This window comes from Clarias gariepinus, chromosome 16 (assembly GCF_024256425.1).
Source record: "Clarias gariepinus isolate MV-2021 ecotype Netherlands chromosome 16, CGAR_prim_01v2, whole genome shotgun sequence".
Classification (NCBI taxonomy): Eukaryota; Metazoa; Chordata; class Actinopteri; order Siluriformes; family Clariidae; genus Clarias; species Clarias gariepinus.
In genome coordinates this window covers 5,105,666-5,128,233 of record NC_071115.1, presented here as the reverse complement: position 1 = coordinate 5,128,233, position 22,568 = coordinate 5,105,666, and the positions used below count along the sequence as shown (strand labels likewise).

Genomic DNA, 22,568 nt, shown 5'->3' with positions numbered 1-22,568 from the left:
ACTGAACAGGATCCCACGTTGTGCTTTAGGGAACTATAAATTTATTGTCATGACATTGCAAACAAAACAGCAGCTGTATCCTGATGTCCAGATGAACTCACACACCAAAACAAAGGAGTCATCCTTTCAATACCATCCACTAGAGCATTAATAAATCCATATCAACACATCATCTTGTTTTACACCATAAACATGTTTGCACACGCCAAACTCTCTCCTCTCTCTCTCTCTCTCTTTATTTCTCTCTCTCTCTCTCTCTCTCTCTATCTACTGTATCTATCTCTCTGTGCACTCTCTCTACCCCATCTTTACATCTCCATGTCCAATCTTTTCTTGCCAAGAATACTCAGTGACGTGACTCTTCTTTTTTTTTTTTTTTCCTTTCTGTGAAATCTGGGGTTTCACAGGAAGTCTGTAGGTGGCGCCATTTTGGTGAGAATCAATATCAGGAGCCGTGTTCAGCGACTAAACAGAACCGAAAGTGGACGGATATTAGATGGAGGATTAAAATCTAATATCTATTTATAGATCGAGGTAGGAAGTGTTAGGGGTGAGCAGTGCGGTAAATCATGAGGTCTCGGTAATGATGTTATTACAGTGATATGGGAGAAAAAAAAAGATTTTACACACACACACAAAGACAGAGACAAAAACAAAGAAAGAAACCAGCTCAATTTATGTTTCCTGATATGTCTGACAGATCTCAGATCTAATTTAAATGGGGCGTGTCTCTTAAGCAATATCACACTCAAGGTGGTGCTGTTGTACTGAATATCAGCACAGCTGTGATGCAACCGTAGGCATGAGGGCAGAGTACTGAGTACTGAAGATCACAGTCGAGGGTGATACGTATTGCTTTTAAACAACAGTTTCATAAACACCATTTATTATAAATAGATTATGATTTGTTTGTTTTTTTATCCAGATATTTTGCTCCGCCAACACATATCCTTACGCGCCTGGTGGAACTGACTAACCGCGACTAGAAGGACTTGCACAGTGTAATTAACGGGGTGAAAGTAGTTACCAAAAGGTGGAGAGAGTAACCCATGGAGGTGGTGGACAGTCCTGAGAGACGTACTTTATATGTCCACTTGTTCCGCATTAGAATATCAGGGGTTAGGGATTGATTTGGGATTCAGCCTTGTGTTAGAAACTAGTTAGATTTGTAGATGTAAAAAAAAAAGGCTATTCAGAAGTGATTACTAAGGAGACAGCGTGTTGTTTAAGATGACATAATGTTATTTTTTTTTCGAATGTGAGTTTTGGCAGGCAGCTTCTCAGCCCTCTTCACCCATGCTGGCGACCGACAGTTTGTTAGAACACTTGTGATGCGGAGTGACTCATATAGCTAAACAACCCAGTGCTGTTACTGTCTATTATCACCACTTGTGGAATGCCTCTCTTCCAACCAGATTGCTCTGTCGAAACTAACTGTTGTGTATTTTGTGTTATCACCTGATACGACTGTCTCTGAGACAGCTGCATGGGTCGACAGTCAGGGCTGGAAAGGAATTAGCGCCAATCTTGCTTTTTATTTCTTTGTACCGTTGTCACCATGTGAATTACCTCTTGTGACCACTGGTGGTGCTGTTACACAAAAACACGCAGTTTCAGTTAAGAGCAAATGATCTGCAAAAGTTAAACCTTACATTGACATCTTGTTGTCTCTGAAAGACAGGGATTACCATTGCTGGTATGTTTATTTTAAATGATGTGACATTACAACATTGAAACATTGTCCACAGGAATTAATGATGTTAATAAACATCAAGGTTCTCGCAATAACCACCAACAGGTCGGTCTGATCTAACATACAGTATTAGACTGCATGTTACTGGGTGTCACCACCTTGGATAGGCCCGTCCTGGCAGAGTTAGGATCACTTACTCACTCTCTCATCGTCTATACCTGTATTCAGGGTCACGGAGGGCCTGGAGCCTATCGCAGAACAAACTCCATGCACACAAAGGCAGGAATCGAACCTAGACCATGGAGGTGCAAGGCGACAGTGCTAACCACTAAGCCACCCATAGTTAGGATGACTTTGATAAAATTACATGAGTTTATGTTGAATGATGCTCTAAAGACATTGTTGTAAATACAACTGCAAAACACAGAATTGTACCCTTTTTATTTAGGCCTTGTTCACACGGGCGTTAAAATAGAGCGTTTTTTTTTTTAGCGTCCGGTGAGCGTGGATCAACTGGCGAGTGTTTTCTACACATAGGAGTCAATGAGAGTGTTCACACGGGCTTTGGTGACATGCGTTTGTCCGGCTGCGCGTTTATATGGCAATAAAAAAACATTGCATGCAGCTTTTTCTTGGCGTTCAAAACCCAACGAACGCAAGGAAACCGCTTCTAGTTAGTTTTCTGCGCGTTCATTTTACGCTTCGGAGGACCGGATATATCCCATGATCCTATATGCTATACATAGGGAAATGCGGAAAAGGGCAAAAAAAGATAATAATAATTGTTGAAAAACGTACGCGGAAAGTTTCGCATTTCTTCATATACCACAAAAAAAAAAAAACTCCCTTTTATCCGACGTTGTGCATTCAGAGAGTGAACCCGGTAGCGGCGGGCTTTCATATCCAGTTTCCGACACACTGCCCCCACAGGTTAACACACAAACTCCAATTTGGGCTGCAGGCTGACCTTAGACAGAGACAAACGAACGCCGGTGTAGAAGTCAATCGAGCGCCGCTACGAAACGCAACATAAACGTCTAGGACGTTCAGAGCACGTTCGTTTATCCAAAAACTTAACGCCCGTGTGAACAAGGCCTTAGAGCATTTATAGTGTTTACATATCCATTTGCACAACGTCCAAACATTGCAAAGCTTCCTGCACACACCATGTGTATCTAACATCATGTGTCTCTTCGAGTTGTAATGTTACCTCTTTGTTTCATTTCCTTTCAGGATTAATACCATTAATTCGTCCATAAACACCACGAGGTTCGTCCTAGCTTCCAAATTACTCGACTGTAGTACAGTGTTTTCACGGCGTCCAATCTGCATCACGTCCACTTTCACAGAACACATCTCAGGCCTTAAGTGGGGATCATTTTATCCTTTTGGCTTCTTTCCAGTTTAATATTTCAGTACATTGCTGTGGTCTGGCAGTACTCTCACCGCTGTGGCCATATTTTGACTCAAGAAATCAGTTTGGTATTAATATAGTTTCGAAGTCGTTTGTTTATATGTTGTGTTAGGGACATTTGTTCAATGTTATTCCATCGTGATGTAGCCAATGTTGTTCTGGTGTCATTACGTTCAAATTATTTTAACTTACTCAAAACCAACCCAATACCAACATTGTCCCAATGTCCATAATGTGGCCAAGTTAACATCACCACCAGTGTTTTGACAGCCAACAATTCCTGCTGAGATATTGCAACAACACCATGAAAACAGTTAATTGTTGCATAAAAGCAATATCACACTCGAGGTCATGCTGATGGACTGAATATCAGCATGGCTGTGATATCTTAAGTACTCGTGTTGTGCCCTGGTGCATACGGATGCCTCACAGCCGTGCTGATATTTAGCAGTTCCACAAACACCATTTATTATAAACAGATCATGATTTATTTGTTTATATAACCAGTTATTTTGCTCCGCCTACACATATCCTTCTGTGCCTGGTGGAATTAACTCACCGCAGACCTGGCGACCGACAGCTAGTGTGGTGAAAGTAGTTACCGGTACTATGAAGCCAAAAGGTCCTGCATGTCTCATAAGTTTCCCTTTATATTTCCACTTATTCCACTTTAGAATATTAGTTAACTAACTGTTCCCGGGTTGAATCCCAAATAGCTTCCGTGCACTTCAGTCAACGGTTTTGAATGTGGGTTTTGGCAGGCAGCTGCTCTCTCCCCGGTACTGTGGACCGTACAGACCTACTTTCACACATGCTGCGACCGACGGGTGGTACGACAAGTAATACATAAAGTATAAACATCCCAGTGCTGTTATCATCTAGTATCATCACTTGTCGAATGCATCTCCTCCAACTGTTGTATAATAACAGATATACTTTAATAGGAGGATGCTTGGATGTTTGACTTCCGAAGGCTTTAAAGTAGGAGCAGTTAGCTATCTATTAATCTAAATATAATCCTGTTGATAGTCCGTGAGCATTCTCAGTAAAGCCTGTACATGTTTTTCACTTTTCCACCACTAGGTGGGGGGCTGCATTATGTCTGTCCATCTGGCTGTGTGGCAGAAATATGAAAAACATGCTAACCGGAGCACATTTTTAAATAACTAATGTTGGTGGATAGCTAGAAAGTAGCCTGTATGCTAGACAAGCTAAGAATAGACAATTTAAAGATCGAGTTAGTCTTGCCAAGTCTTTTAATAGCCTGCTTTATGTTCATAAATGTATCACATCTCTCTTTTTTTTTTGAATATCTAAAATAAACATTGGGTTAGATTTCTCTTCTGGGTGGCATGCTTCCCTCAGAGAACGATCCTCCAAGCTGAGATCTCACCTCTGACACCAGGTTCTCAGCCCTCCGCCTCGTCCTTTTTCGCTCTTCCTCTTTCGTCTCTTCTCCTTTTATTTTGTGTGCGTGTTGGTTTGTCCGCGTCCTCCCTCTCCATTGCTCTGCTAAGAATAGTTTCCATCAAGTTCGGATTTGATTTGGTTTAACACAATTACATCCCCATATTTCTGCTTCTCTCTCTGGCTTCATTCCCTGAGTGCTTAATGGGAAACTATAAAGGGATGGTAATTAACCGGAGAGGGCACTTTTATTAATTAGGTTTTAACAAGAGCTGGAGGCAGGGGGGAGTTCAAACTATCTTAAGAATAGTGTTAGTTCTAGTTCCAGGGACGAAGACGCAGGGACGCACGCAGACACACAAGCCTTTCGCTGTAGGACAAGTCCTCTGTGCCTCTTTCACCTCTCGCCATGCGTTCACACTGACACGCGACAAAGTTGGTAATAGGAAATCGTGTATCCGAGTGCTGGGTGAGGGCTGGATGGAAAGAAATGGAAGAGGAACGCTGGGAGAACGATGGAGTGGGAAGGACGAGTCGATACACAGAATAAGGCGGAAAACTAAGGAGGACAGAATGTCAGAGACGAATGGGAAAAAGAAAAGGTGATAGATAGATGATAGATAGCAATAGACATAAACAACAAGAGAGACAGACTCACTAATAGCTAAGTATATAGATAAATAGAAGGACAGACCTACAGATAGATAGATAGATAGATAGATAGATAGAATCACGAACACAAACCAAAAATAGAAATCGTTTATAATGCTTGGTTTGTGTTTCCATGTAGCTAAGCCAAATTCCACCAACCCCATCGATGTTTCTTAAGTCCTGTACGCACAACCTCATTTCTTATCTAGTCAAGGAAAAAAAAATTTAACCACTTTTTCATCTCATCCTCTCACATCCAACCTTTTACTAAATATGCATAAAGATGTTATGAAGAAAAATAATGCTTTAATATGCTAATATGTCGACATGATAACCTGAGTTATCATAGCTCATGTGTGATCGAGCATGTGTGTGTGTGTGTGTGTGTGTGTGTGGTGTTTAAGTGGTTGTGCTGTTCATGCTGTTCCTGCTCATGTCCTGCACTGCTATGTCAGTCCAGGTTTTTAGACACGGAGTGACGAGGTGTGAGATGTCTGTTTTTTTTTCAGACGAGCTCTTACCAGTGCTAGCTAATATGCGCTAACTAACTAGCCTAGCTAGTTACTATCCTGATTCAGTGATGAAGATTAAATAAAGGTTGTTGTAGCAGCATTTTGTATCATATACACTTTTCACCTTAAATCTAGTAGGTTTTCTTCTTTCAGTATTTAAATGAGCCTTAATGGTGATGAGTATTCCTCTGACACACACACACACACACACACACACAGGCTCAGAGCTCAAAATCAACAGAAGGGCCTGTGGTTATTGTAAGCCACACACACACACACACACACAGAGAGAGAGCAGGCAGCAGGCAGAGGCGGTCTGTGTGTGTGTGTGTGTGTGTGTGTGTGTGCGCACGCGCGTGTGCATGTAGGGGACTGCAGTGTTTTGGGCTCTGTAGTTACCTGACGTGCCCTCTAGGTGGCCTCTGAGCTCCACTCAGGCTGGAAGTGTGTGAGCTGCAGTGAAGAAATGCAGGAGAAAGAGAGTGAACACTGCACCATGGAGCAAGTGGAGGGAGGGAGAGAGAGAGAGAGAGAGACGAGTTTAATGCAGCCGTACAGAGGTTCACCGGCTTTCTCTTCATTTTATACACACGTCTGTTTTAACGCATTTGCTTCTCATCTCTCAGTCATTTACAATTTCTTTTAGGATAAACATCTATCTATCTATCTATCTATCTATCTATCTATCTATCTATCTATCTATCTATCCTTTTTCCCATCAGTCTCTGACATTCTGTCATCCTTCCCACTTTAAATTTTCCCCCCAACGTTCCTGTTCATCCTCCCCATCTATCTATTAGTCTCTCTCTCTCTCTCTCTCTCTCTCTATTTGTCTATCAGTTTGGCTGACTATACATCTAACTGTCTGTCTCTCTTTCTCTCTATCCCTCTCTGTCTATCTGTTGTCAGTAAATGATGGTAAATCTATCTGGCTATCCGTCTCTGACGATCTCTAGACAATGTCTATCTTGCTCGCTTTCTATCTCTCTCTCTGTCTAGCTGTCTGTCAGTCAATCTGCTTTGTCAATATGTGTCTTTCTTTCACACCACCTATCTATTCGTTTATCTCTCCTTCTCCATTTCTCTTGTGTCTCCTTCTTTCTTTCTCTCTTTCTTTCTGTCTATCTGTTTGTCAATCTATTTGGCTACCTGTCTCTCGCTCACTGTCTCTATCTGTCTGTTGCTCCCCCTCTCTCTCTCTCTTAAACAATTAATCTATCTATTCTTTTTTTATCTATCTATCTATCTATCTATCTATCTATCTATATATATATATATATATATATATATATATATATATATATATATATATATATAGATACATCCTTTTCCTGCCTCATTGTGTATGACCTTACTCGTTCTTTTCACTTCATTCTTCTTTCAGTGTTCCTATTCATTTTTCCTTTTCCACCCTACCTCCATCCAGGACTCTGACACCTCTCTCTCTTTCTCTCTCTCTCTCTCTCTCACACACACACACACACACACACGCAAACATTCCTTTTAACAATTTCTTTCTTTCTTTTTTTTTCTTTCTTTCTTTCTCCCAGAGGCTTTTTTTTTCTCGCTCAGTCAGCACACCTGGAACACCATCACTTCTCTTCCACCTGCTCCTTTTTCCGGTTGTCCTCTACCCTTCGAATATATCATGTTTTCCACTATAATTCTATCACTTTAACACATCCTGCTGACTCCCGTCTTCCTTTTTATCCCTTCGTTTGGTTCATTCTTCTCTCTCTCCTCTGCTTGTATTAGCTAATCTCAGAGCAGCGTTCTTCATTACACACCATCAAACCCCATGGGGACCTACTAATGTGATCTGTGGTGTGTGTATGTGTGTGTGTACTAGCCTGTATTTTCTTCCCCTCCATTTTTACGCATCTACGTATATAATCACATTGTGCAGCTGCATGTGATGCAAAAAACGTGTCGGAAAGACTCCAGCAAAACGCGCACATACAGGGTACATTAGCGTTATCCGGAACAATATCGCACGCAAACGTGTCCCAGAAAACACTTTTCTTAGTCATTTACACATACGGTACCTCTGGGGAAAATGTTTATGTTCTGGAGGCTTTTGCTTGGTTTTCACTTTCACTACACATTTACATTGTCTGCATTAGCTATCTCATTGATTAGCCATAATCGTTAGCAAGCCTCTGTTTGGCGACCACATTTTCCAGTGGGTTGCTTAGCAACAGTGTTTGCATGACGTTAATTGCTTTGAACAGTGCGCGCATGCGTGTAGCCTGCTTGTGCCATTCACAATGGAAGTTAGCTATGGGAATTATTGTCCAAAATGCTTTTAGGATAAACTTGGTGAATATGCGGTAAACAGGACTGAGTGACCCAGCTCCACCCCTTTAAATCTGCAGCGTTTATATAAAGTCATCTCGGGTCTCAGTGAATCCTGAAAATGTTAAAATTGAATGACATGAAAACAGAATCATATGTATGTAAAGTAGCTACATCACAATTTCAATTAGCATGCTGTTGCCCTCGCGTGGGTGAAAGTAGGACTGTACGGTCGGCTGTACTGAGGAGAGAGCAGCTGCCTGCCAAAATCACAAAATGAAACCAGTCACAGAAGCACTTTCAGCAAGAATGCACATCTGATAACACTGTCTATATTGTTATATTTATTCGATTTTAGTGCAATTACCTTGCGTTTATTCTTTTGTTTATTCTTCACTTTATTCTCATGTTTATTATTGCTGCTGGTCTCTAAAAGCTACCACAATTTTTTCGTTGTATCACTACAACGACAATTAAGTCTCTTTATCCTTATGTCATTTTAAACAACACTTATCACCTTAGTAGTTGCTTCTAACTCATTCTAAAGAGCCTTCGAGCTATCCATGTTTTTTTTTTGCGAGCTACAAGCTGCATCTTCTAACACAAGACTGAATCCCAAATTCCCCCCTAACCCCTGATCAAAGGCACTACTTGTGTGTAGGGATTGTACACCCTAAATAGCGCAACAGCTTCCCATTTAACACTATTTGGCATTTAACCCACCCTAAGCTTATTGTAGCGGATATTCTAAAGCGGAAAAGGTGGAAATATTAATTTAACCATGCTGTTGTACTGAATATCAGCACGGCTGTTTTTTAGTCCTGCAGACCAATAACTACATGAATAAATGAATGAATGAATGAATGAATACATGAATAAAATCTTATTTAAACGGTGTGTATCGACAAATATTAGAACTCATAGGATCTGTTAAAGGTATTTTATTTGTAAATTGCGTGCACTCTCTGAATCTCCCAGAGACCCATAATGCAATGCAATTAAAATAAACGCACAATGAACTAGAGGGCCGTACAGCACAAAGTCATATCATTAAACATAAACATATCTGTCATACATACCTGCTGAACGCAAGAGTTATCTTAAAAAACTGACTAGCTACCAGGCTATTCACTAGCTAGCTCCTAGGCTACAATCTTGTGCTCAAAACCTTTGAGCAAACTTGAGGTAAATGTCTATATTCCAGACACACTTGTCTTGTTTTCACCATCACTACACGTTTACATTGTCTGTAGTAACTAACTAATGGGATCGGTTAGCCACAATCAATAGCTAGCATTTCTTTTTTTCCAGTGGCTGAATATATAGTGCGTCTTTCCTTGTGGAAAATGTACAAAAATGTACAAATTACATTAGAATGTGTGAGTTTCTTGATGGTTTTCACTACAATTAATGGTGCCCTTCACTACAATTTGTTAGATTAAACACTACCATACAAAATAGTGTTTTTTACCTTCACTTTTCATGCTACATTTCCTGTTTGCTGAGATTCACCCAATCAACAGAAGTACTTCACTGCAAAAATGACATCTTAGCAAGTGAAATATTTTTGAATGTAGCCAAACCTACCTCTAATTCTTCGAAAAATAAGTTTACTGCAAACCAGATATAAGATTTTTAAATTAATTTATAGTCAAATGTTACTAAAATTGTGAAGTGAAAATTTCTTGTCCTTCTGGCAGTGAAGTTTGCTTATTTCAAGAAAAAAATCCTACAAACTAGTAAAATTATCTGCCGAATAGAATTTAATTTTATTTATTTATTTTTTTAATTTGCCTAAAATATTATAAACTTTTATTAGAATTGAGCATAATAATCTTACATTTGTTTGTTGTAATCTTGTTATTTTACAAAAGTGTAGAAAAATGTAACTATATTTAGGATATTTTTAGTTGCTAACACATTTTTGCAGTGCGAACAGGGGAAAAGTTTTTTTTTTGCTAGCTAGTTTTTACATCATGCTAACATGCAAAACTAACAGTACTGAACAGTTTAAAAGATGGAATATTTCTTAGCTAGTTTCACACATTGTTAACATGTGGAAAAAGCAGTCGTTAGCCGTGGACAATGACAATGAAATAGAGTCACTCAAGCCAGTGAAATCTGGGCAAGCTAATTTTTCACATAATGCTAAGACGTAAAAAAAAAAAAAAACTAATAAGATGTGTCTTATTGTTAAAAAAAAACGGTTAATTGTTTTTCATATTTAGTAAATTGGAAATAGGAAATTATATAAAACTACACAAATAGCGCTTATGAGGGGAAATAAACCCAGTTTAATAGTTCTTAGTTGAACAGCCAAGTGGTGAGTTTGTTTTTAGCGCTTTGTGTATGCTAAAGAAGGCAAACGACGCTGACATTTTGGATTTAGCCAGTTCTACAGCTAGAGTTTTATTTAAGTTTGCATGGAATGTATTGCATTTATGTAATTTTTTTAACTGTGTAATATTGTAACGAGGTTTATATTAATATGGGATCTCCAATTAAAATAATAATAATTAAAAAAAAGTAAAAAAATCCTTTAAGAAGATCTTCTTACCTTGTTCTGTCGCCTTTTGCCTGGTGATTTTCTTTGCTGTGGGTCCTGGGATAGTTTGCAGAGGCAGAGCGAAGCAAGAACTCTGTAGGAGGAATCGAGAGAGAAAGAGAGAGAGAGAGAGAGTGTGATGAAGAGTGAATGAAGATAACGGGAAATCACATTGATAGAGTCAAGAAGAGATGAAGAGAGATCATGAAATTTGAGCAGAACTTACTGTTTTACTCATTTTATGAGTCAGAGATAGATGGACTGAGACCAGGAGAGGGGCAGAAATGGACGGAGAGTGATGGAATGAGGTGCCATGCTAACTCTGTGAATAGATAAGAGAGAGAAAGAGAGAGAGAGAGAGTGAGAAAGAGAGAGATTGGCTCGCCTGCTGTAATCCGAGTGTTTTATGCGGAACTTAAAAGTGTGAAAACGAGAGCTAAGCTGTAGCTTGGAGATCCTTCAGGCACAATGTTCATTCATGAAAGAAAGAGAGAGAGAAAGAGAAATGGAGAAGGGAGGAGAGTCATAATTTGTCTTACTGCAGCAACACGCAAAAAAAAAAAAAAAAAAAAAAAAAAATCACTTTCATATGGCACTTCTCCCTGGAGTGTGTGTATGTGTGTGTGTACAAGAGTGTGTTTCTTCATCAGGATTTGAAAAGATTTTTCTAATCACATTTCGATGTGTGTACCAGCAATGAATGGGTTACGCACGGCTCTGAATGGACTGCATCATGTTTCAGTACTGCACTGAATGAGAGAGGGAGAGAGGGAGAGAGAATTAATGCTCTGCAGTCCTTTCTCCCCATTTTGTGGACCTCAGCATATAATGGTCCTACCTTCAGCTTTTCTCATGCTCCCATCTTCCCCCCATTCTCTCATTCTCTCTCTCTCTCTGATTGGATGCTTTGTGAGCACCAGTGATTGATCAAGAGCCAGAGGAAATAGTTAAGTCAGTGGTGAACCTGTTTGTTACGCGATCTTTAACGTGAGTTTGAGATCCGCCATCGGCCGTGCATGAGAGAACACACGCGACTCTGGAGCGCCTGTCCATCACGACGTAGAGTGTCAACCTAAAAGCACTTTATGCTTCCTCTGCTCACTCGTCCGTCAATTATTTGGACCCTGAGTTGTAATTATATGATAAATAATTGATTAGAATTTGCAGGGAGTGTAAGCATTTAAGAAGTAATACTGTATTACTTCTAATACTGTAACGGTATTTAAGTGTTTAAAATAATAGCATAAAGATTAACCTTTTATAAATATTCAATTTATTTAGCAGTTGTTACTGGGTTCCAAAAGCATTCAGTATTTATTGAGTATACATTTGTTAATCGGTGTTCCTACAAACAAGACACTATAATTCTGGAAAAAATCAAAATGCTTATAATGAAATGACACGTCTTGTTTTTTTTTTGTTTTTATGTTCCGCTGCAAAGTGTAAAATTTCTGAATAAATTGTTAATTTTATACACAATATTTTTTACGTTAAAGTTATTTACTTAATGAAACAATTCCGAAAGCATTGGGAATTCTGTGCTTTATTTTTAGACAAAGACTCTCACTCTGCTTTATCCTGTACAAGGTCACAGGAGGCCTGGAGCCTATCCTAGGAGACTTAGGACACAAGGCGGGGTACACCCTGGATGGGGTAACAATCCATTGCAGGGCACACACACTGTAGGCAATTTGGGAACACCAGATAGCCTAACCTGCATATCTTTGTGGACTGTGGAAGGAAACCGGAGAACATGCAAACACCACACACACAGACACACAGACAGACCCCGAGGCGGGAATCGAACCCTGGACCATGGAGGTGCAAGCCGATAGTGCTAACCACTATGACGCTGTTCCACCTTAGACAAAGACTTATAAAATGATAATTAAACCATTCCAATAAATCTATTCTTATCATTATTGACATATGCTCTCATACAGATGTACATTAAAGCATTGACTGAGAGTGGAGCGAGACTTTAAAGTTGCATCGATCATTCATTTAGGAATAAAATGCATGAGAGAGAGAGAGAGAGAAAGAAAATATCACAGTTAAATATCAATTTACAGTATGCGAGTATTAATAGTTTGAGATCAAGTCATGCAATAAAAACATGCAGTTGACCATCAGCAATGTTGGATAAATGTACAAGGGGCGTTGAAGTCAAATCGAGACTTCGTTCCTGTAGACATTTCACGAGTGGAACTACTGATCCTTAAAATTCTACATATAACTTGTCGCCAACTCGCGGAATAGACGAATCTGTCTGTGGGAACTGTACACACAGTCATTCACCAACATCACTGGGAGTTATTGCCACATCCCCCATACAGTCCTGACCTCGCTTCAAGCTGTTTCCACATGTAGATAGAGATAGATAGATACCATAGTGATCCCGAGGGAAATTCCAAAAACCAGGTATTGGCAGCAGTGGGATTTGAACTCACCCCCCCCCCCAAGGAGACTGAATCCTTAAGCCAGCACCTCGGACCGTTCGGCCACACTACTTTTTAATTTATGTGCCATTAAAGGAGTTCCTGGGAGGCCAGCGTTGCAGACGTGAAGCAGGCAGTCTAACCATGACTGGGAAAACTTTTTACCGTGATGGTTATCCAAGCTCTAGTGAAACACAGGGATAAGTGCATTAGTGTAGCAGGGGATTATATAAAGAAATGAAGGGTGGTCTGTTATTCCGCACAATCAAAAGTCCTGGGATGACCTGAACGCCATTCGTAGTAGAGTCGTGAAGGATCTATGCAGATGCTCCATGCTACTTGCCACACCACTAAATACAGTATATTGTTGCTTTATTGCCAAAACCCTTAACATAGACCAGAGGATTGTAAGTTAATCTGTTGTTCAGGTATCGCTTCCCTCCACTACAAGTTCGCCGTGTGCTCGAGCCACTTTCCAGCTCAGAGCACGCATAATGCAACATCTGGCTCAGTATTGCATTTGCACTGCAAAGCTGTCACTGCAGGTGTAAAGACGAAAATAGTAGCACTTTTTGTGTTCAAGTAAAAAAAATTAAAGAAATTAAAGCATACTGTATTAAACAACTAGAATGTACAATTTATTTTAGTTTTAATTGCAGAGACCAATCCAATTATTTAAAAAAGAAGGACAGACTATGATGTTGAAAATATCTTATAAGAACAAGTCATGCTGTGTTTCTCTATATGAACATAACATGAGACTGATTTAGATGGAAGTTTTCAGGCGGCGCTTTATCCTAGTCAGATTCCCGAAGCATCTGGAGCGTATTTTGCAATACGCTATGGAAGGCACACCATGGGCAAACATATTCACAAACGCATTTAGACTTAGAGCCATGTTAAACCAGCCAAGCTACCAATTGGTATGTTTGTGGATGTTGGAGAAAATGCTGCAGTTGCACTCCTGAAATACACTACATAGAGTGTAATACAGTACCTAATAACAGAGTTAAGTAATAGACTTGCAAGCTTTTCCTAGAGGCTTTAATAAACTGCCTGCTTTAACTGTACATAAATAAACTTTCCTAAATGTTATTGCAACTGTTTAACCATATTTCCTTGAAAATGCTTCAAACTAAAATCTTAAAACTTTAACATCCTCACAAGAGCATACACAAAGGAACATTTTTCTTGCATTGTTTTTATTTCCTTGGGTTATAACAACAATGGATATGCATCTCTTCCAAATGGTTGAGATGTTGCTTTAGGGTAAGAGTGGTAAAAATCAGTATATTTACAAATACCAAATGAAATGTCTAACAACATGCTAACTTTTGGTGTTGTGGTGCAACAGCACAAATGTTGTATTCAACAGAGCAATGGGACACATTGCAAAATCTGTGGATCTGTGCATTTATTTAGATTTGCGTACCTCAACCGAATGGTAGAGATGGCTTAGTCAGGTCAAGTTCAAAATATTTTTCAATAAGAAATAATAACTGAAAAAAAGTTGAGCAAAATGTTAAAGGGTTAAACAAGGAATCCCCCCAAAATGTAAAGATGCTATTGGTTGCCATAACAGAAATCAAACCTGCAAACATGCAAGGATGCGATGTACTGTACATTAATGTTTTCCAGTCCAATGACTATGAATGGGTCATTGTACCTCTGTGGTTAAAGGCTTTTTTGTACATGTGTACACAGAGTTGCATAATGAAAAAAAATAAAATAAATAATTGAAGCCACAAAGATTCTGAATCTTGTTACCAGCAAAATTTATAGAAGTTATGAAACGTTGTTTGTTAGGGGCGGAGCATTCGAGGCTGAAGCTACAGTGGTTAAATGACAAATATACTCAGTTTAATATGAGCCTTTTGTACACTTTTCAGATAAAAGTTGATCACAACTCTGGTCCCCATCTGGAAGTCCTTTTACATTGAGAGTGACAGGCTGTCTGGTTGTTTCATGCTCTAAATGAAATTATACAGTAAAGTTTTTGGTTAATGCATGAAAATGTAAGAAAATCTGTAGAAGAAACTGTTGTTTCATCTTATTCTAGCATGCTTTAACACTCATCAATTATGTATAGTCTTCTTTTGCTTTGCTAATCCGCCAACAAAGCTAGTGTCTGTGTAACAAACTCACAAAAGACGTATCACTTGCTAGTTAGCACTTACGGCGGATTTCTACAGGGCGCAGATCTGTGATGTCTGGTCTATAGCACAGCTTTGTGTGCTACGGAGATCTTTTGAGAAGTGGATCAGCTTGTTGTGTTACTGATGTCTCCTTGTTCTTCTACAATAGGCTATGCAAATAAATTGTTTATTTTTCATCTGTTTTAATTGTGTTTATTGTTGTTATTTTCTACATGAGTCAGTTAAGTCCAGTTTGGGATGAAATCGGTCAAAGAGTTGTGGCTGTGATTTGGATATCTTCATCATCATGGAAATTCCTGCCCTCTGGTCTGACCTCTGGTGTGAATATTCAAGAGGAAAGCAGGTTGAATAGTTTTCAGAATCGTTCCAGAAGCACATGGTGGTATCACAAGTGTTGCCTGGAGTGGCGGAGATTATCGTTGTGTTGGTGGAAATATAGGGTTAGGGGTGAGGGTAAGCAGTGGGTGTTCCTGAGCCAAATCTCGCCAATATAGTCAAAATTTCATGCGTTTTTTAAAGCAGTTAGCGGTTGGTAAGCAAGCTACTCGTGGTTGGTCATGGTAATTAAATGAACCCTTCCTGTTAAAGTGAAATGAACGTCTCTTGGCCATCAGACTTTGTACCGAGCCTGTATACTGTACAAGCTACTGTGTGTAGAAAGCTGCCTCACTAGCAGGTTGAGTCAGAAGGCTGCGTTCATTCATCAGTTAGCGCTAACTTGTTCTGAAGTACAGTTTTAGTCATCTCAAGGCAAACAGTACTAATGTGAGGTGGATTACACGAGTGCTTTTAATACAGACACAGCCTTTGTTCAATGTTTAAATGATTGGATGTAGATTCAGGTTAAAATGAAGGAACTGTACACACAGCTGCTGGCAAACACACACACACACACACACACACACACACACACAAAGCAGGACTACAACATAAGAAACAAGGACGCGCTCCCCATAAATGCAGTCTAATATCAGGACGGATGATGAAAGCAAAGTGTCTCTTGTGATTTTTTAAGTCGTTTATTCCTCGTGGAGGTCTGATTCTCGTTCTGGGCCACACAGGTCTAGTATACTGCTGATTTGTACTGTACAAGCTATCAGTTGAGTTTGAGATGTCAGCAAATAAACTCTAGAGCTTTCAGACCTGTCATGTTTGCTAAGCTAATTTATACAAGGATGAAATGATAGCCGTAGATAGACGCCAGCTTCTGAACCTTCACTGCTAAGCTGTGAGTATATTTCTACATTCCTGGTATATAAAGAACTCAAGTCAACCTAAATGCTAACTAATTTAAGATATAGATATATGGCAAGTTTTATATCCCATATTTAAATCCCATATTTATGGATCTTTATGAAAGTCTTTTTTTAAAAATAAGGGTAAATATGTATAAAAGAACATTTTAGGACATTTTTGTAGTTTCTTGGCCGATAACAAAAGTGCATGAACTTTTAATTATTATATATAGATCATGTTAAGGGTTTGGGCTACGAGTAATTGAAGATTTTTCCAACAGGTACTTCGGTAGATTACGTTAAAGTGGTAAACAGTCCTAGCAATGCAGGCTTGGATGAAGAATATGGTTGATCACATTTCTGTTCATAGTCATGAAAATAAAAGGTTTGTTAACATGTCGCTTAGCTGAGCTGAGCTCACAGGAATCAGGTTACAATCATGAAAATATGCAATGCAGCGCAGTACTACACACTCTACAATTTGGATATGTTGCGTTTTTCATTTGTCCATTACAGCGCAACCATTATCTTTTCTATGTAGAAGCCTACCGAGGGTATAAAACAATACTACTATCTGTCTTTGGATTTCTATCTGAAGTGGGTGTGGTCTAATCTGAACATTTTGTAAAATATGCTCTGCCTTTAGAAACGTTGAAAACAATTAGCAGGTTTTAACAGAATTCTGCTTCTGACCATTCCTCATCCTCAGCTATATTGCTCGAGTAGTTAGTATATTTCTTTGCCTGCTGTGATATATTTCTAAGGATGTCCAAAAGCCTCCATACATAGGCAAATCTTTGTGTTGTATCTTTTCCTGGTACACCAAGGTCTTCACATGGGGAGCGGGGTTATACTGTACATCTGCGGATCTCCGCATGGCTACGTCGACCAATCTGTGATCAGTACGCGGAAACTGTCCCCAGTGTATGGAGACTTGTAGGACACCCTGTACAAACAAACTGGAACGAGTCTAACTACTGTTGGCTGGGGGCACAAACACAAAGCAAACGTGCTATTTGTATTTCTTTTACTAAACTATATCTGCTCATTATGAATAATGTACAGGGCTATCTCGGCATATGAGCGCTACGCTTTAAGAATTTACGCCTTAAGAACTAAATTTTTTAAGAATTTGCAAGAAATTTGTCTCGGTCTATGAAGGAGCTGTTCAAAACTTGTTTGCATCAGTGAAAAGGCAAGTGAAGCGAGTTAACATATTTTTTGTGCAAAATTTTGTAAAGACATAGCACCATGGGTCCTAAGAATGTTATCAAGAAGAAAACCGAGCCGCTTTCAGTTTCATTTTTTAAGCAGTCGGTGCCAAGAAGAATCATAAATTAAGGTTAAGTGAGGTTTAATGTCTATTTATTTCATATTTTCTTTCATGTATATGTCTCTTCTAAATGTAATTGTTTTTATATGCAAAAATATAATTAGTGTTGGAAATTGGTAATATTGGTAAAATGTTTTGGTGGCTAGAACGGATTATCTGCATTTACATTATTTCCTATGGGAAAATGTGTTTCACAATACAAGATTTTACCTTAAGAACTCGCCTTCAGAACGGATTAAATTCGTATGCCGAGGTTCTGCTGTATTTGTATTTGGTTACATTCTTAAACCCTAGACAGGGTACTTCTAAGAAGCTAAGAAATCTTATTGTAAACAGAGAGCTCTTGAGGAATCGTTCTCCTCCTAAAAGTGCAGGTTCACTGACTGCATGTCTGATGATACGTTTCCGATAAGAGTTGCACTTGAGACAAGAACAAAGCAGTCGAGGGTTAAATGGCATTAAGTGAATGCTTTGCTGCCTACAGTGGCAGGTTGCCAGTGCTGGGATTTGAACTCAAAACCATCTTATGAGGTCAGTTTGCTGCCATGAGTGCTGAGCTTCTCTTCTTACTGTATTTCAAGCTCAGCTCACTTGATGTGATGAAGCGCTTGGATCCTGTGTGCAGTGAAGGGAAGATGAACATACAGTAGGGCCCTAGTTTGCACCCTCACAGATTCATGATTCATGATTCGGCTCACGGCCAAAACACAGTATTTGTGCTGAGTTTATTTTTTTATGTTATACAGATAATACAGAAAATGTGTGTGTTACTTCTAAAGTTTATGCAACATGGAAGTGACCAATCTCGCTTCCCTAAAAAATTCATGTTGCTAACTTTAGCTGTTTTTGAGAGATGATTTTATATGTGCCTGGAAAATGGACATTTTTCAGCGTTATACTGTTTTGATAATTTAAAATGCAATTCATTCATAGTTTTTTATGTTTACTGTACGCTACTAGAAGCAAATGACCTGTAAAAATTGTTGCTTAAATTAAAGTATTCCATGCAAAATTAAGGATTTTTTTTCCCCAACCAAAATCAGTAGTGTCTGTTACCATGTCAAATCCATGCTGCAATATTTTAACAATTTTGCATTTTGGAATAATAAACTTTTTGAAGTTTAGGTCTTTTCGAGTTAAAGTTTCATCTGCATGACAATTAATATCATTGGTAGATTTGAATTCAAAAAAGTTACGGACACTACATAAAATGGCATGAGATTGTATTTAGCAAATGTGATTCTTTTTCATTTTTATCTAGTAAAAATATAAACGTGTATGCATATTTACAAAAAAACGAAGCATGGCTTCATGAGATAATAAGCAATAAAGTATTAGGGTGGAAAGATTGTTAATAATAATAATAATAATAATACATTTTATTTATAATGCACTTATAATATTTGAAGCAAATCTCAAAGTGCTACGAATTATTTCAACCTGTGTCGTTCTTAGATACTCTGGAAGAGTGTTCCATCTTTATGCTTTTCACTATCAGGTTGTTAAAGGAAGGGGAATAAGAAGGGAGGGTACCAGGGGCGGCACGGTGGCGTAGTGGTCAGCACGGCGGAGTAGTGGTTAGCACGGTGGCCTTGCACCTGTTCTGTGAGCATGGAGATTGCATGTTCTCCCCCATGCTTGGTGGGTTTCCTCCGGGTGCTCGGGTTTTCCTCCAAGACGTACAAGTGGCGTCCCCGACTTGCCCTGTAGTGAGTGAATGAGCATGTGTGTGGTGTGTGTGTATACAAGTGTACCCTGTGATGGATTGGCACTCCATTCAGGGTGTACCCCGCCTCGAGCCCTAAGTCTCCCGGGACAGACGAAGGACAAGGGGCAATAATGAGTTTGGATTAGTTTTTGGATTTGCACGTTCTTCATGATTTGGCTCAGAATGTAAATGAATCATAAGAAAAGTGTGTGTGTGTGTGTGTTATCTAAAGCATCTCTCTCTCTCTCTCTCTCTCTCTCTTAGGCTCCTCCCCCTCTCCGTGTTTCTCCCCCCCGCCCCTCCTCCTCCTCCTCCTCTATGCTCAGCTCGGTGTGCGTCTCCTCTTTCAGAGGGCGCAAGGGTGGCAGCAAGTCGTGCGCCAAAGCATGCGCGAGCGCCGACATGACTTGCCCGTCGGACAGCGAGCGCATCGTCATCAACTGCGGCGGCGTGCGGCACGAGACCTACCGCAGCACGCTGCGCACGCTGCCCGGCACGCGCCTGTCCTGGCTGACCGAGCCCGACGCGTGCAGTAACTTCGACTACGACCCGAAGTCGGACGAGTTCTTCTTCGACCGGCACCCGAGCACGTTCGCCTTCATCCTCAACTACTACCGCACCGGCAAGCTGCACTGCCCCGGCGATGTGTGCGGCCCGCTGTTCGAGGAGGAGCTCGCCTTCTGGGGCATCGACGAGACCGACGTGGAGGCGTGCTGCTGGATGAACTACCGGCAGCACCGCGACGCCGAGGAGGCGCTCGACAGCTTCGAGACGCCCGAGCCGGACGCGCCGGAGGACGAGGCGGCGGCGCTGGCCGGCGGCGGCGGCGGCGTAGGGGGCGGGGCCGACGGGGACCTCAAGCGGCTGTGCCTGCACGAGGACGGCGGCGGCAAGCCGAGCTGGTGGAGCGTGTGGCAGCCGCGCGTCTGGGCGCTCTTCGAGGACCCGTACTCATCCAAATACGCGCGGGTGAGTGACGGACATCCAGAGCGCGCGCGCGCGCGCACATGCTTACACACACACACACGCACACACACACTCTCTCTCTTACAGGCTCATTAACACCCCACAGTCAGTCGTGCCATCAAGCCTCCCCCACACACACACACACACACACACACACACACACTCATTTACACACTGACTGCACTGGTGCATGAACTACTGCAGTGCTGAACTGAAAAAAAAAACAAAACAACAAAAACATAAATCTCTCACAGTCCTGCACTCAAAACTAAAACAAAGATGAAATAAATGAGCAGATCTCTCCATCCAAACACGCTTCATGGATATATAACTAATGCATAAGTGATAAATGCATGCACCTATACACTCCTAATAATCAAACCTCTAAAGATTCTCGCACCCTTACCTCTTACACACCTTTACTCCTAAATCATTCAATCAACACCTAATTAAATATGTGAACAATTAATTTCTCTCATTCACTCTTGCAGCTGTAACACCGGTGTTTTTTTTTTTTTTTTAAACACATAACTAATAAATGCATGCGTTCGGTGTGCTCACACTCATAATAATCGAACCCTGTTGCTCCGTTGTCTCCTGCAGACTTTAAATAGCCTTAAAATTGTCTTAAATGATTCAATTAGCACTTAATTAAACGAGATGTTAATAGTTCATTTCACACATGACGTAAAAGTGTAAGAGATTCACTCTTACGGTCATCTTTTTTTGCAAAAACGTAACTAATAAATGCATGCATACTGTATATACTGTGCAGACTTATTTAAAAAATCTAACCTTTAATTCTCTTTCCAGAGAAATTTAAAAGATCTAATCTTTCAATTAAACAACATGTTAATAATCTATCTGTAAAACTGCAACCCAGACCACTGAATGCAGTGCAATGTTTTTTATTTTTATTTCTTAACAGAGTGTCGTTAATATAGGTATACCCACGACCTATTGGTCCAAATACGTTTCCAGGTGAGAAATACATCTGTGAAGTGTGTACTGTAAGCGCAAAAGAAAATGCGTTTTCTTTTTGGTCTTTTCATCTGCAGTGTAACTTTAAACTCTACGAGGCTAGGTAGAAACCGGATCAACCCCAATCCAAGATCGTTATATTACATTATAATAACCACACTGATGATGATGATGACGATGAAGATCCTGAACTGCCTTGACAGAACGAAAGAGGCTAAAAATAAAAATAACTTGGTTTCGAGTGCTGCAGATTTCCGCACGTTCTGTAAGTAGATTTTTGTGTGAGAGAGAAAAGGTGCTTGAAAGAAGTCTAACTTAATTCCGGTAAAACCTCACTCTCTGATGCGGACGAGCTAAAAATGCACAACATAATTAATTCTCATTATTTAACGTGTTTTTTTTTTTTTTTTTGCGGGTTATCTCTCAGGCTGCGTCTCAGGCTCGCGGCACCCGCGTCCGTCCCCAACAGCACTTTCCCACGCTTGATTAAATTTTTTCTTCTGCAGTGAGATTTTTCTCTTTGGCGCTTTGAGCACTCGGATAATTCAATCTCGTGTTGTTTTACCCGCCATCTCTTCCTTTCTTTCACTGCAGACATCCATTTCTTGGTCAGAATTAGAATATAGTGTGATTGTGTAGGACTAATCTTTCTCCTTCTATCTCTCATTTTCTCTCCCTCTCTCTCTTGCACACATTATGTTTAATCTGTCCAACACTCACTTTTTTTTCACTGTTTGCTGAATTTGCATAATGTCCCCCCCCCCCCAAAGTCATTTAAAATTAATTTTACGTTTCACTCAAAACCTATTCTGGAAACCCACAAAATGTATATACATTGCACTATAATGAATTGGATAATGTCCACTCCCTCAAAATAAATCTGTTTTATTAAATTCATTCCCCCAACACACACAAAGCACCCTAGACTCACTCACGATTTTTTCCCTCATTTAAAAAAAAAAAATCAAGTTTTATGAAAATGCAAATCAGGAGCGCCAGCAGTACATACTTTCACCTTGCTGTGGATTTGCATATTGGATCCGATTAACTGTTATTTCAGATGACACGATAACGCCGTCCTCGGATACTCGACTTTTTTTATTGCACGTCATGACGTGAGATTGCAGGTCGACAGCGAAAATTTTCCCAGGTTTAAAAATATTAGAATAAATTCTCAGTGTGTGATGGCTGCTGTGATCGGCGCGCGTCTTTAAACCAGCAAGAGGACGAAAGC

At 40.0% G+C, this 22,568-nt stretch overlaps 1 protein-coding gene across 4 annotated transcripts in view; it reads left to right on the top strand.

The window, feature by feature from the left end:
- The window catches only part of kcnc3a (potassium voltage-gated channel, Shaw-related subfamily, member 3a), a 111,151-nt gene that overhangs the window by 4,078 nt on the left and 84,505 nt on the right, over positions 1 to 22,568 (top strand). For all 4 annotated transcript variants that reach the window (XR_008365803.1, XM_053514748.1, XM_053514751.1 and 1 more), the window contains exon 2: positions 19,652 to 20,356. Coding sequence is in view for 3 of the 4 variants with exons in the window: in XM_053514748.1 (XP_053370723.1) it covers positions 19,652 to 20,356 (705 nt within the window). In the remaining variant the exon portion in view is untranslated. The remainder of the gene's footprint in view (positions 1 to 19,651; positions 20,357 to 22,568) is intronic.